Source organism: Microtus ochrogaster, chromosome 8, assembly GCF_000317375.1.
Source record: "Microtus ochrogaster isolate Prairie Vole_2 chromosome 8, MicOch1.0, whole genome shotgun sequence".
Taxonomy (NCBI): Eukaryota; Metazoa; Chordata; class Mammalia; order Rodentia; family Cricetidae; genus Microtus; species Microtus ochrogaster.
Genome location: NC_022015.1, coordinates 84398169 through 84413644, shown reverse-complemented (window position 1 = coordinate 84413644; position 15476 = coordinate 84398169). Strand labels below are relative to the sequence as shown.

The following is a 15476-nucleotide window of genomic DNA, read 5'->3' as shown; positions in this document are numbered from 1 at the left end:
AAGTCATGTCTGGGGTGGTACCAGCGTCCCTTACAGACCCATAGCTAAGTCATGTCTGGGGTGGTACCAGCGTCCCTTACAGACCCATAGCTAAGCATCCCTGGTTCCCACCTAGATGCAGCTGCCTTGGCAGCCCAGAGCAAGGCTTCAGAAGATATCATCAAGTTTTCCAAGTTCCCAGCAGCCCAGGCACCAGATCCCAACGAGATACCAAAGATTGAGACGGACCACTGGCCCGGTCCCCCCTCGCTTGCCGCCATAGGTATGCAACCCATGCAGCTAAGTCAAACCGACGATTTCCTAGGAGAGTGTGAAATGAATTGCTTAAAAACATGCAAAGAAATCTCACAAAGACGTTTCAGAAAAGTGCATAGATCGGGGGGCAGAATAGTGAAAAAAATGAACCTAACACCAGTATGCACGCAAAATGCTTGGAGGTTACCAAACTGCCTCCCATGGCCTGGCTGTACACAAAACGCACAGAGACCCAGAACTGTTCTAAAACTCATGGCGTGGACGGACTGGCTTGACTCAGTTGTCTGTTGCGTAAGCTAACCCAGAGCCTGCTGGCAGGGGCATTATTCTGGAGAGCAGAGTGGGTAAAATTGCGGGGCGTCTACCAGAACATATCCTTGCCCAGTTAAGTTTGTTTTAGACTGTATCTGGATTGTCTTCCTCACTGCTAACAGGCAGCCTTAACCCTGCAGACCTCTGCCCACGCTGCCGAGGTCGCCCGCTCCACTGCTACGACAGGCTGTAGTAGGCATTCCGCAGCATAGCTTGTGTGTGTTTCCGTCTGCCATTCCATGATCCCGCGCTCCAGTGCCACATTGGAACCATGTCGTTCTTTGCTTTCTGCTTCCCAGTTGTGTCTGTATCTTCACTGTTTTGTCATTAGTGAATGGGTTACCAAGCCCAGCAGCTGAGACCGAAAATTAGGTCAGTCTTACAGGATACAACTACCCTCATTTCTGTAGACAACCTGAAAGGCCTTCAGTGTTTCAAAAATTCTTAATTTTCCTGTTCAGGTTGTGTTGGTTTTTTTCAAAAAAAAAAAAAGAATAACTTATATAGGCAATAGAACTTTATTTTGAAGTAATTAAGAGTCATAGAAATAGTTGAAGAGAAATCTATTCTCATTATCCACAAATATTCTATAATTAGGTTGATGAGATGTTTCTAATTCTTACAAACTTTGGTCTATTGATTTTTATTAGTATAAACTAAAGAGAAAATCCACATTGGCTTTTTTAAGTCTAAGAAGGAAGCGGCTGTCAATCTCTGCCCTTCAGGAAGTTTTCAGGGCTCTTAGGCTTCTACTCAACCGCATTGCTCAGAGAGAAGGGAAGTCATTGTTGACATTGTCATCACTAAATCCTCTAGAGTTGCCTAGAATCCTGAAGTGAGGGAAATGCTTTCCCCCTTCATCAAAACAACAAAAAGTACAACTATTAGTAAATTTTATTAGACTAGGCAAAGTTCCTAGTTCTCCAGCCAGGTTAATCTAAGTGATTTAGAAAAAAAAAACAACACTGACCTTAGCCTTCCAGTCACTCAGACAGACACCTCCTGGAGGCCTAGAAGTGATATGTCAGCTGCTGTATTCTCCAAAGTTGCTCTGAGCTGTACTAACCCTGCTTCTGTTTACCTATTAGTGGCAGATTCTCTTGTGACTGATTTTTACTGTGTGAGGAAGAGAAAACTATAGACCTACCCTTTAAAAGAAGCACAGCAAATGTGTTTCTTAATGGATTTACTAGGGGCAGAAGAAAAAGTAGAAGTTTATTTTTTTTAAAAAGTCTCAAACCAGGAGAAGAAGGAACTACAAGCATTAAGAACTTGCCACAAGATAGCAACTGTCTCAGCCATTTGCAGATATGTGGATGTTTGGATTCCTTGCTAGTTAAAGCTGACCAGTAATAGCTGGAGGTACCTACCTCTCCACTTAGTATAACAAACCCTGGCCTGCAGCTGATGCCTTGAGACTCAGTAGCCCCAGCAAGCCCAGGTCTAGTTGGCAGACATGTGGAAGGGCCCAAGCATATCTATCAGATGGGCCCTGAAAAGCCAGCCCATGGCGCTGATTGGTGGTGGGCATCCTCCCCTGTGGTATTGTGCCCTTTGCTGTGTGAAAGCCTGCTGCCCTGCCACCTTACCAGCCTGAGAGACAGCCAGATGGGCTGGACCGCTAAGACCCCTCTGTCGTGGGGCAGATGTGAGAAGTTGTCTTTACTGTGGAACTAGGAACTGACATGCGGCGCAGATCTAGCGGCAGAGAGGAAGACGAGGAGGAACTCCTGAGACGCCGGCAGCTTCAAGAGGAGCAGTTGATGAAGGTTTGTCCTCGCGGCTGGCCTCAGTCCCATTCCCAGAGGCCCGGGGTTTGCTTGTTTTCAATAAGTACCTGGTGCACTCCGCCAAGGCAGTAAGCGGTGCTCCCAGACCTCAGGGGTTTGCAGGCCTCTGGTGACCCGAGGTGGTGACAGTGAGGCTGGAGAGTTAGGGGGTGACAGAAGGCAGGGAGCGTAAGACTGTGGGGTAGGTATGCTGGCATTAAAGGATGGGGGTGTGGAGGGCTCCTGCGGGCCAAGATGGGTGCACCCAGGGCACGCAGGCCTTGCTAGAGCCATTTCCTTGGGATGGCATATATTGGCCCAAGCCTTTCCTCAGGACAGAATATATTATATCTGGGATGGGAAAATAGGTATCAATTGGTCTGCCACCAAGAATTCCCTCTTCCCCCACTCCTTTTATGCATTCTTGCTTTTTGCTAGGACCTCTGGTACTTCAGAGGGCTAATAAATTCTAAACTCTGACCAATTAGGGGCTAATGGAGCCCTTAGAATGGTGTCCTCCAAAGCTGTGAGACGTGCACATGGCGCTGAGTGCACAGGAGAAAGTCCCAAGAGCAGCACTGGCTCGTGTAAAGTGTATAAACAGTGAAAGATGGGTGTGAATCAGGATGTACAGGCTGGGGGCTCCTTGTGGGGGCCCACAGTTTGCTTCCTTCTGGACTTTCTAAAGTATATGTGAGCATATATTTCTTTTTTTTTTTAAAAAAAAATTAAAGCAAACAATAGAATTTCTTGTTTAAGGATCCCAATCCATAATCTCTCCCTCCTATATCAAAAATCATCAAATGTGCACACAATCTGAGGCCTTTGGGGGAGGGCAAAAGAAGGGAGGTGATCTTTGAACATGGAGCCTGGCTGGGGATGAGAAGGTTCCCCACTGGAAAAGCTAGAACCTGATCCACCTCCTAAGGAAGCGCAGGCTTTGAGCAGGAAAGGAATGGTTGGTGGCAGCAAGTGCATCGTGTTTCCTTTCCTTTTTTCTCTCTGTGGACAGCTCAACTCAGGCCTGGGGCAGTTGATACTGAAGGAAGAGATGGAGAAGGAGAACAGGGAAAGAGCGGCCCTGCTGGCCAGTCGCTATGACTCTCCCCTGCACTCAGGTGAGCAGCGGACCCTGCCTTCTGTGCTTTAAGGGTGGGCTGAGCCCAGGGGACAGGACCAGCTTGTGTGATCTTCTAACTCCTCGAGTTCCTTCTGAGTGTGGGATGCTGGTCTGTGTGAGTATGTGATGCTACAACTACATAGGTCAATAAACAATTTCAAAAAGATTGTCCTGTCCAGAGATGCAGGGGTATTGAACTGATCTGCTCCCTCCATAGCCAAGCTGCCTCTCAGACTCCTGCACCTTCACAGATGAGATTCTGTAGCCAGGCCTCCTCCCAGGGGCCCCGATGTGATTGGCTGGACCATCTTGATATCTTACACCATTGGTTTCTGGGGCAGGTTACTGATGCCAGCTCCCACCACACATCCCTCGGCTCAAGTCCTTGCTCTACGGACTTCCTTAGCACCTATCTTTTTTTCTCCTATAACGTGGAAATAATGGTGTTCTTAGGATTGAGGGCTCAAAGTAAGAAGGTGCACTTATATCCTGTTTGTGGTAGAGAACCATAGGGGTCCTTCTAGCTTCAGCTCCAACTGGGCTGTGTGTCCTTCCTCCTCCTGCCTCTCCTAGAGATGATCACGCATCTCCCGCATGCTCCCCGAGAAGGCAGTTTGTTGTAAGACCACAACCCACTATCATTTGGATTCTCTTTCCAAAGTCTTTAGTTGTGCGAGATCACTGGCAATCTCACTGAATGAAACACTAGCAAAGTCTTTTGCTTTTTTCCTCACCCAGCTGCACATGCTCCATCGTCAAAAACTTCGTCTCTCCCTGGTTATGGCAAGAATGGCCTTCACCGGGTAAGACTCCCTTCAGTTAATGGTGTCTGTGTGTCTCCTTCTCACAGTTTGTACTGGCAGATCATTGGAATAATCTGACTCCTTTGTGTGCGTGTGTGGTCTTTTTACTTTCTGTTACATTTTTATTATGGTCTATGCATGTCAGTATGTTCATTTATGTGTGTGTGCCGCATACTCAATGGTGCATGTATGGAGATCAGAGAGGTCAACTTGTGGGAACCAGTCCTCTCCCTCCACCGTGTGAATCCCCCACACTGAACTTGGGTCCTTAGGCATGGGCAGGTTCCTTTACACCCCGAGGAATTTCCTTGTTCTTGCTGCTGGGACACAGAGCACACTGCCACCTGCCTAGCTTCTTGGTGAATCACTTTGAGGTATAAGCAAAGGAAAATGCTTCTTTTTCAAGGAGAAAGAATTAACTTTGATGGCCGATGTAACTGTAAGAGACTAATTAAGCAATAGCAGACACTTTTTCTTATAATAAGGCAAAAAGTACTCAATTCATAATCTCTATAAAGAGAGCTGGTGGCAACCACCTTCCCTTACCAAGCCTAGAATAATTACAGTTACGTAGTTACTAGATGTAATTCCTAGAAATACATTGTGGGGATGGGGCAGGGTCTCTCTATGTAGTCCTGACTGTCCTGGAACTTACTATGGTGATAAGGCTGGTTTTGAACTCACAGAGATCCACCTGCCTCTGCCTCCTGAGTGCTGAGATTAAAGGCACCTTTAGAAAAATATTTCTATCTATAAAGAAGAAATACTTGTCTGCTGGACATCATCATAGATGCCTGCAAAACACTGAGATTTCATAATTCGAAGAATAAATAAGATAAATAGTGACCACCCAGGATTTTAGCCTGGGAAGGATTTTTAGGATCTTATAAATCTGTTTTCCTATTTCCAAATCTAAAATGACCACAGGAGCTTTTCCAATGATAATGTTTTCCTCCTTGCAGCCGGTTTCCACAGACTTTGCTCAGTACAACAGCTACGGAGATGTCAGTGGCGGAGTTCGAGGTAAGGCTCCAAAGGGAGGCGAACCCTGACACTTCTTGTGCACCTGGCTCAGGAGAGGCTCTGTAATCACCTCCCTGCTTATGTTCATGCTCTGTGTATCCCACAGTAGGGCCGCAGTTCTCTTCTCTGAGTTACTAGCAAGCATAAAAACGTCAAGAGTGTTTCTAGATCAGTGTTTCTCAACACTGATCTGTGGGTTGCAACTCCTTTGGTGTCGAATGAAACTTCCACAGGGGTCCCCTAATACCATTGGGAAACACAGATATGTGCAGCACTATTCATAATAGTAGCAAAATTGCAGTTCTGAAGCAGCAATGAAAATAATTGTTCGGGTGGGGGTCACCACAACATGAGGAACTGCATTAAAGAGTCACAGTGTTGGGAAAGTTGAGGGCCACAGCTCAATAAATACAAGCATGGGAAACCAGTATCTAAGTATTCTCACGTTGTCCTTCTGCATGCTGAGTGCTCCAGTGAAGGAGGTATAACCCTACATGAGGTGCAGCCACCGCCCTCAAAGGGCATGTGGCGACAATAGGGAGGAAGGGTGTTTGACTGATGCCTGAAGTTGAAGCAGGCATTTCCTGGCTTCAGGGAAACCAGTGGTTCAGTGTGTGGACTGATTAGGACTGAGGAAGGAGCATGGTTCATTTCGGAATGTTTCACAAGTTACAATAGAAATACAGGGTTACTCTTGCGATTCTGTGGGTTTTGGAAATGTTTAAGAAGTTACCGCAGAAATACAATGTTACTGTTGGCAATTCTATGAGTTTGGGAATGTTTGGGAAGTAACGAAGTTACCATAGAAATACAATGTTCCTATTGGTGATTCTGTGGTTTTTCTGTAGAAATACAATGTTCCTATTGGTGATTCTGTGGTTTTCTGTAGAAATACAATGTTACTATTGATGATTCTGTGGTTTTCTGTAGAAATACAATGTTACTATTGATGATTCTGTGGTTTTCTCCTGGTCTTTCCCTAATGATTTTCTTTTTCCTTTTTCAGACTACCAGGTATGGATGGCTTTGTCTTCCTTGAGTTGGCCACATCAGACAGAACATTCATTCTCTAGTCTGTGCTGCTACTTCAGGGGAACAGTTTCCATTGGAAGGATGATTATGGTGGTTGAATGTCTAACCGTTACTCCATAGCTGGAAGGAGCAGGCATGTCTGGTAGACAGGTCATGTTGTCACTGCAGACTTTTTGGGTAGGGCTTGAGCTGTGCCACGTGTAAGAGGACTCTCTTCTCTGACTGGAGCGAGCCCTGTCCAGGGTAGAAGTGAGTGGCCTCACCGGCTTGGGTGCACACTTTTAGTTATGGTCTCTCAGTGCTTAGGGGCTGCCTTTCCTTGGTTGTCCCCAAATTAAATGAAGCAGGCCTCTTAGCCACTGGGAAAGAACAGTTTGCTCCCAAGGCCTTGCTTTTCATCTTATAAGACTGGAAGGAAGCTTGAGAAGGGAGAATAAATCCAACCTAAGATAAAGAAAGAGAAAGGTAAGAGGGTCTGGTGGTGTATCTTTTATTCTCGGTACATCAGAAGCTGAAGGTTCTAGAATTCAGGGCCAGCTGAGCTACAGAGAGAGATGGACACAGAAGGAAAATAATGGTAATAGAACTGACAGTTTTTATGCGTATATCCCTCCACCTGGGCAACCTACATCGGGAAATAATCCATAGTCATTAATCCATGATTTTTCTCCAACTTGATTACATATTATCAGTCTTACTCTGTAAGGCTCTCACTTTGAGAAATACATGGTAGTGAACATTACAGGATGGGAGGATCTGAGACCCGACAGGAAAGTCAAGGGATACTCACAGTCCTGCCTGGGCTTCTGCTGAGATTTTCTGCTCACCACTGAACATGCACGTCTGTTGCAGACCCTCCCAGATGGCCACATGCCAGCCATGCGGATGGATCGAGGAGTGTCCATGCCCAACATGTTGGAACCAAAGGCAAGTGTGACTGTTCCTTTCCTCTTGTGGCTTCCTATCTGTTTGCTGTGTTCAGAGTGTAAGAGCCTCCTGGCCCCAGGTTGGCACAGTCAAACAAGCTTTCCTAAGTGTCCTGTTATTCCTGTTTGGGCCACACTCACTCAGCAGATTTAAACCTTTACTGCCCACAGTACTCTGCTCACAGTGAGGTACCAGAACCTTTCCCTATGACCTAGGTGCTACCTTGACCCTTGCCACATGCATCTCGAGGCCTGTCCAATGCTGAGTGGAACGTCAGAAGCCTGCTCCAGATTTTGTGATCAATATGTCCCAGTTTGCCAGAAGTTTCTTAGGGTTACTAGCAAACATCTTGCATACTACATCTGATTAGCCATGGACAAAGTGACTTGTCTAGTCATTCTAGCTCCAGAACATTCTGTGCCTCGAAGTATGCCAGACGTGATGGAACATACCTTTAGTCTCAGAGATCAAAAGGAGGGGCCTGAATCTCTTAATTTGAGGCCAGCGTGGTCTACATAGTGAGTTCTAAGCAAACTAGGGCCACATAGTGAGACCCTGTCATAAACAAAACAAAAGGGGTGTCCAAAGACTTGGTCTCCTTGATCCCTTAGTTGTGGCTTATTCAGTATGTCAGCTTCCAGAACACTGTTTTGGGGCCTGCTTGGCTGTATGAATTCACAAGTCTGTCACAGCTAAGAGCACTGAGCCCTTCACAGTTAGTTATACTCTAACAGCATCATGTAAGCGGCAGCACATGTGCCTACCACGCCAGATCTCTGCTAACTTTGACCTTCCCGACTCATTCATAATCAGTTAACAATTCTCCCACTCAGAAGACTTCCCAAGGCACAGCGCAGCGTGCGTCACTAGTTGAGAGATGGCAACGTACAAGAATCTGTCACTGTGCCCTCACTAGAGGGTCTTTGTACCCGCTCTTGTTGGTATCCCTAGCTGCGTGTGCTGGACTTCGGGTTGTACTTGTGAATTAAATGGATCCTAGTGTTCTAGACAAGGTGTTTTTTCTTCAGATATTTCCATATGAAATGCTCATGGTGACCAACAGGGGGCGCAACAAAATCCTAAGAGATGTGGATAGAACCCGGCTGGAGGTAAGCAAAACAAAACCTTAACATCAGTTAAAGATCTCTGTATATCACCAACACACACACACACACACACACACACACACACACACACACACCAGGGTACCTCTAAACACATCTAAATGTGTATTTCCAGGGGAAACCCAAAGTAATGGGAACAAAAAAAAAAAAAAACCCACCAGTTTCACAATGTAGGTGGCACAAAGAGCTAACTAAAATCTTGAGACTCTCCAAGAACATACCACCGCAGGATGGGAGTTTATAGTCATCCAGCCATTGCTCCTATCCAGTGCTCAGCACTTCCTTAGGAGCCTAAGGTGGGAAGGATGATGCCCGTTCTCAAAGTGTGTACAGTAAAGAGAGAACATAGAAGGGCGCTTCCATAACCAGTCAGCATCAGGGCAGGTATTCGCTGGCTTCAGAGGGGCCAGTGGTCAAGTGCACACATCTGAGTCTGCAGTTAGTCAGTGTGTAAAAATGCCTGGTAAGCTTTAGAATGACCGCAGAGACACAGCATGGCTTCATCGTATTCTTTTGGAAATCCAATGTTGGTGTAATTAGGGCTAGAGTTGCAGCTCGATCATTTCAGTCCCTACTAAAATGTATTCCCAGGCCCAAGTCTGCCCCATCTTTGTACCTATCCACCTGAATTATTATTTTTTCTTCTTTTTCAAGACAGAGCTTCTTTGTGTAGTCCTAGCTGTCTTGGAACTAGCTCTGTAGACCAGGCTGGGTTTGAACTCACAGAGATTCATGTGCCTCTGCCTCCCTAGTGCTGGGATTAAAGGCATGCACAGCCACGACCCGCCACTCAGCTCTGTCTGAATGATTTTTTAGTTAAATAACTGTTTTGTCTGCCGTCTCAGGAAGAATCAAGTTCATTCCCTAACACAATGGAGTGTTTTTGTGGATGAGGTCAGGCTAGCCCCGACGATTCTAGCCTGTGTTAAAATGGGACTTCACAGGAGGTATGGCCCATGAAAGATAAGCATCCTTCTCTTCTGTTAGTGGGCAGTGGGAAGCACTGGGCCCTCCTAGGGGCTACTCTGGAGGTCCCTTTTGTTTTTGGCTGTTCCTATTGTCCTTTATTCTCTGTATCTCCTCAACATGCCAAGGACCTGAAGTGACAGCTGCTGCTTCCAGTGTCACAAATCCCCTTCCCAAGCCCAGCCGCTAGCCCAGCACCGAAGTTGCAGTGCTGGCGGGAGTCTACCAGCTGCTTCCTCTGGTAGAGAGGACACTGGGACTGGCCATGTCTGAGAAACAAGCACCAGAGAAGGTAGCCGCCTCTCTCCCCAGCCTGATGCCCCTTCACCACAGCATCAGTGTCTCTCGGTTTCTACAGGGAATCCATTCCAGGACACCCTCCCCCGGCAGATAACAAAGTCTGCAAGTACTTGCCCAGAGTCTTACAGAAAGTGATATGTGTTTAGATGTGTTTAGATGTTGGCTCCACACACTCTCCTGCATGCTTTAAATCATCTCTAATGCCACATACCTTTGGGTACAACCTACGTGACATGTCTGTAGTTGCAGCACTGTAGTTGTAGGGCAGAATGGCCAGGGACACCGTCTGCACATGCTTAGGTCAGACGCAGTTTGGGAAGAGACACTTCACTTTTGATCTAACGTTGATGAAACTGGGGGTACCGAAGCCGCAACTATGGAAGGCTGGCTGTATTCATAAACTGGGGAAACACACCTCAAGGTCATTGTGTGACCGTTAGGACTACTAACACCTTCTTGCTTCTCTCTCCCCAGCGCCACTTAGCCCCAGAAGTATTTTGGGAAATCTTTGGGATGTCCATACAGGAATTTGACAAGTTACCTCTTTGGAGACGCAATGACATGAAGAAGAAAGCTAAGCTCTTCTAAATCCCCCGGATAAATGACAATCGAGAAAAGGACTCTCAGTGGTGGTGGTGCCTAGAACGTTGTATTAAGGCCCAGAATCATCGATCCGAGAATTTATTCGCTACCCAGCAGCAACACTGAGGAAAAGTCTGATCTCAGCACCCATGGGTCACATCCCCGGCCAAGCAACAGTAACACTTGGAACAGCCATGGGGTAGAAACGTCTCTGTTCCCAAACTCAGCAGTGATGTCCACACGTGACCTTTTCACGTGACTACGTCCACAACAGGGGCTTCTTTCTCCTTTTTATTCCCCCTTTAATTGATGTGTAACCTAGCGCTGCCTGTACCTGTGAGAGTCAGCAAGTGCCCTTAGGAAGCCACATGGGAAGGAATGGCTGGGAGCCCTGAAGTATGAGTCTATTTATTATGTAGCACTGTGGCTGAGGAGGAGTCCAGAGCCCAGCGTCGATGTGGTAGCAACAACCTGGCCTTTCCTTGGCAGCCTTCCTCTGCTCTTCCTGGGCCCCGGGGGAAATGGAACTCCCTCAGGGACCTGGGCAGTTCTGAGTTCATGGCTGAACTCAGATGATTTGAATATGCTTCTTTTCTCTTCCTGTGTGCTGGAATCCAGTTGGCCAACTGCTAGGGGGAAAAAATGAGAAAGGAAAAGGAAATTAAGGAAGCCCCTCCCCCCATTGAACGTTTTTCTGCCTGACGATGTGCTCAGTCCTCTCTCCCTATAAACTGAGCTGGTGTGTTCACCTTTGCCAAGAAAGAAAGTAAGGCAAAACGAGTTTCCAGATTGGTTCAGCTGCTGCTGGGTGGTTGTTGCCCTTGCGTCATGTCTCTCTTAGAGAAGGAAAATCTGTGCCCTGCCTCCATCCCAAGTTCTCCCCCGCAGTGTCCCCTCCTGTCTGTCTGGCATCTGCGGGGTCAGGTCAAGCCCATACTGGTATTTTGTGTCAAGGGCATAGACCAAGGGAAGACAAGCTTTTCTCCTTCAGATCTCTGCAGCTCTGAAGTCGACGGCTTCAGACAGAGTTCATGCGGTCTAGTTTGCCCTGACACACTGACATGCTTGCATGTGTTCACACCTGTGTGTTACTCACCTAGGGATGTTCTGTGAGTCTGTCTGTGCTTTGTAACCTCTGCTTGAATGCACCACATTCAGTGTGCCACGCTGTGCTGCGGCTTTGATGGGGCCTTTGCATGAGAGCATGTGACCCAGATGAAGAATGAGGCTTGAGACCAGCATATGTGGTGAGCCGTGGAGACTCACCCTGGGTTCAGACTGCAGACCACAGAAGTGAGGCCAGGGTGGTTTAGGGCTCAGAGTATCTGTCTCACTGGAGAACCTGCATACTCCACAACTCTCAGTGAAAACTGGAGCCTAGTTCTTTCATTGCAATGTATGAACAAGGCCACATAAGAACTGGTTTGAGCTGGATTGTGAACAATCTCTCCAGGTCCACAGATTCTATCTAATGGTCACATTGATTCTTCTGCTCTGGGGCTCTTTTTGGGAGTTTAAGCTCTGAGAGAAAGCTAAGGGGAAGCATTTCAATTCCCTCTCAGATCACAGCTGAGCACAAAATCCAGAAACTCCTTCCAGGATTAGAGTGACTGGCTGTCTGCTGACACCAGCAGTGAGGAGCAAGCAGCATAGATTCGGAGCCCGTGCTGCAGTCCCCTGACTTGTGACCTGCTTCTTTGGGTTATCCTGCCTTCCTCCTGCAAGGGGGTTAAGTACGGGAGCTCCTCTCACACCCATTAGCATCGTTACCAAGTGCGCCATACCGCATGGCCGGAGTAGATGGGTCCAGCTCCCCTTGGTTGGGAGGCAGACTGCAAATGGGGTTCCTCGTGCAGGTGTCTCGCTCTTTGCATGTTTTCATTGTTTTGCTCCCGCTGCCCTGCCCAGCACTGACTGCGTTGGCATGAGGCTGGTGTCTCCTGGTTCTCATGTTGCCCTGGCAATGGGCAGGATAGAGAGTGGGTGCCACAGTGAGCAAGGGTGGCCTGGCGGGAGACTTTGTTTATCCAGAGCGGAGGTTACAAATGGCCCACCATGCTTTGTACCAGTTACTATGTCACTGTTCACAGCCATGCAGGGGAGAAAAACCAAAGCGTTGGGGAGACAGGGACATGAGCAGGGGCAATTGCTAACGTTCTGCACCTGCTCTCCATAGTTCCTGTGGATGTCTTGACATATGGAAATGCAGCTGAAGGGGGAGGAGGGCAGGGACACTCCTCCTCTTTATACGGAGAACTTTGAGTGAGTTAGAGGACCTGCTAGGATTGGATGATAACTGAAAAATGAAAGTCTTAAATTCCTGCAATAACAAAATCCTGCTTTTTTTGACCATTTGAACTCAGTCCCCCATCTAACTTGGGGGGGGAATTGGTATTCCATATCAGCATACTAGTTAATTTAAATTGTATCATGTAAAAATGTATTTCTAGAAAACACCAATAGGAACCCCGACTGCCGCGGGAAAGGAGTGATGGAAAGGTCACTCCAGGGTCTCAGTCCATTCCCTTGCAGGTTCCAGCCAGAAAGATACACGGAGGATGATCCGGTTTTAACCGCCAGACCCATGGTTGGGGCTGTGGTGCCATATCTGTGCTATCCACATGACTGGCCTTGGCATGCCCAGACCACAACACGGGAGATGGGTGGTCTTCGTTTTACCCCACCCTGCTGAACACAGGAAAATTCCAGTTCCTAGAAATCAAAGCGGCCTGTTCACTTGGGGGAGAATCTATGTATGGCAGACGTGGTGCGTATATTAAGGGCTGTATTTTTTTAGCATCTGACCTACTTGTACCTGACGTGTGTACAGATTGCATGGTGCAGAAGTGGCTTCCTTGGCCACGTGGTAGTCTGAGTGCTTCCCACAGAACTTCTCCAGGAGAGGCCAGACCCTCAAGTCATCTTCCTGTGCAGCTTACTAGAGAGACAAAAAGCCTTTGAAAACAGCTAGCTCTGCATTTTCATACCTGTGTGGAGTTTGTGATGAAATATTTTTAATATGACTCCTTCACCAACTAAACATGAACTGCCTGTTCTCTGAAACCCCAAAGAGAAAAACTGCAGTTAGTGGGTTCTAAGGTGCAAAAAGGGGGGGATAGTTTTCTGTCCTGTCCTCTGCTCTCCCCAAGTCCCAGCTCTGTTGCCTCCAGCCTGAGCCTTCTCTCCCGAGGCACAGCCCCACCTCTGTGGCTTCCATCTCTGTCTACAGTCGCTCAGTCACTTGCCTCCAGCGTGGAGAGGATCAGCTGGTGGTGTTTCTAAAGCAGGACTTCTTTGCTTTGAACCAAACATCATTTTCTAAAAATAGCTTCACCAATGATGCCGTCAAAAATATCTGCTTTTGCAAGTTTAAAAGAATTCAAATTAACCTCTTTTGAGTATTTGTTAAGAAAGAAAGAAATCTCAAGCAAACCTAGAGTGGCATCCCAAGGCATGCTGCAGGACACTGGCATGTTTCCAGGCTGTGTGCTCCAAGAACCCTGCTCAGAAAAGATTTCTCGTAACTGCTTAATCTGTACTTTTTGTGCCCTCCTCAATTTTGAGTTACGTTTTTTCTTCTTTAGACAAACCAAGGCTTTGTATGCTTCAATTTCACTCTTTCATGCCCCCTTTGAAGAACTTTCTATGCAGAAAAAGATAGTCAGAGCTTTGGATTTGTGGTGACATGTACAGGGAAGGAACACCGCCTCCACTGGAACAGAATGAGCAAGGCTTCAGCATCTTCAAGACCACAGTTTCCATTTTCTCCCCTTGGAGCCGAGGGAGAGGGAGACAGACAGACATTGGATTGCTTTCACTTGTGTGTGTGTTCAGTGTTGTGGCAAACTCACAAAGAAGGACAGTGGCTGCTCACACTGAAGCTCTCTAAGCAGTGGAAGTGTGCACAACAAAGTTCAACAAAGCCAACTTTTTTGTCCCAGAAGCATAATGCAATTGAGTGGCAGTTATCTTAATAAAATGCTTCTCTGTGTCTCTTCCAAGAGTGACGGTCCCATGAATCACTTCCCCTGGATGAAAGAAAGAGACAAGCCTGTATGCATGGATGTTCAGAAAGGTTATGATTATGTATGAAAATATTTTCCCTATGGAAGAGGAGACAGTTGTCCACAGAATTGATGTTATTTTTTTGGGGGGGGGGTTCTCTGTACAGATATGTCTGGTGGTAAATGTAGGGGTTTCCATGAGATGCCAAAGACCCTGCATCGAATCTCTTGTAACTTGGTTAATGGGATTGCTTTGATGAAAGAAAGCCTGCTCACTCTTCCTTCCCTCCCTCCCTCCCTCCCCTTGTTGGCGATATGAACGCAGGTGTTCACAAGACGTTCTTGAAAAGCTGTGCTGTGTTCCCTGTGGAGATGGTGTGTGCCAGTGCCTGAGCACCTGGTGCCAGGTGCAGAGGGGAGCTTGGCCTGCAGGCCCCCGTCACTGAGCTGTCCTTTCCCAGCCTGCTCTGCGCCCGTTGCAGGCAGCACACACCACCCTCCTTCATCACTGTATTCAACTTCATGAATAAACTGTGTGCTTCCTCCCTGAGCGCCTCCGGCACTGTTCTGTTTCCTGCTCCCCTATCAGCCAAACTCCCAGGAACCGGAACAAAGAGCAAAGTCAAAGCTATATAGCAGGTTGTCTTTGTTTTAATACTTAAGAAAATGTATTTTAAGTGTATATGTAGGCTTCCTGAGCTGCCTGAGGTGAGTGCTATGAATGGAATTCTGGTCCTCTGCAAGAGCAGTGCATGCTCCTACATACGGAGCCATCTCATCCCACGTATTTTTCCATCTTATTCATTGATGTATCACATAACACAGATGTTTCCCTGTAGTTTGTCCAATAATTCAGGCCATAATGACAAAGCTGACTAGGGGTACATTATCAACTAGTGTCCTAGCTAGGGTTTCTATTGCTGTGAAGAAACACCATGACCGTGGCAGCTCTTAATAGAGGAAAGCATTTCACTGGGGGCTTATTAACAGAAACTGACTTTAGCTTCCTGGCTGCCCAAACCAGAATAATCACACAGAAACTATATTAGTTACAACATCGTTTGGCCAATAGCTTAGGCATATTCCTAGCTAGCTCTTACATCTCAACCCATTTCTATTTATCTATGTATCACCACAAGGCTGCGGCTTACCAGTAAGGTTATGGCATCTTTCTCCTTTAGCAGCTGCATGGCATCTGCCTATCCGTGCCTTCTTTCTCCTTGCATTCAGTTTAGTTTTCCTGCCTTCCCATATTCTGC

At 47.0% G+C, this 15476-nt stretch overlaps 1 protein-coding gene across 7 annotated transcripts in view; it reads left to right on the top strand.

The window, feature by feature from the left end:
* The window catches only part of Ablim1 (actin binding LIM protein 1), a 289746-nt gene extending 274982 nt beyond the window's left edge, over positions 1-14764 (top strand). For 5 of the 7 annotated variants that reach the window (XM_026781437.1, XM_026781439.1, XM_013348149.2 and 2 more), the window contains 9 exons: positions 122-262; positions 2245-2336; positions 3349-3454; positions 4195-4259; positions 5222-5282; positions 6289-6296; positions 7167-7241; positions 8270-8350; positions 10106-14764. In XM_026781437.1, the coding sequence (XP_026637238.1) occupies positions 122-262; positions 2245-2336; positions 3349-3454; positions 4195-4259; positions 5222-5282; positions 6289-6296; positions 7167-7241; positions 8270-8350; positions 10106-10219 (743 nt within the window). In that variant the 3' untranslated portion in view covers positions 10220-14764. The remainder of the gene's footprint in view (positions 1-121; positions 263-2244; positions 2337-3348; positions 3455-4194; positions 4260-5221; positions 5283-6288; positions 6297-7166; positions 7242-8269; positions 8351-10105) is intronic. The other 2 variants (XM_013348151.2, XM_013348150.2) reach the window with 1 other exon arrangement.
* The last annotated feature ends 712 nt before the right edge of the window (positions 14765-15476 follow it).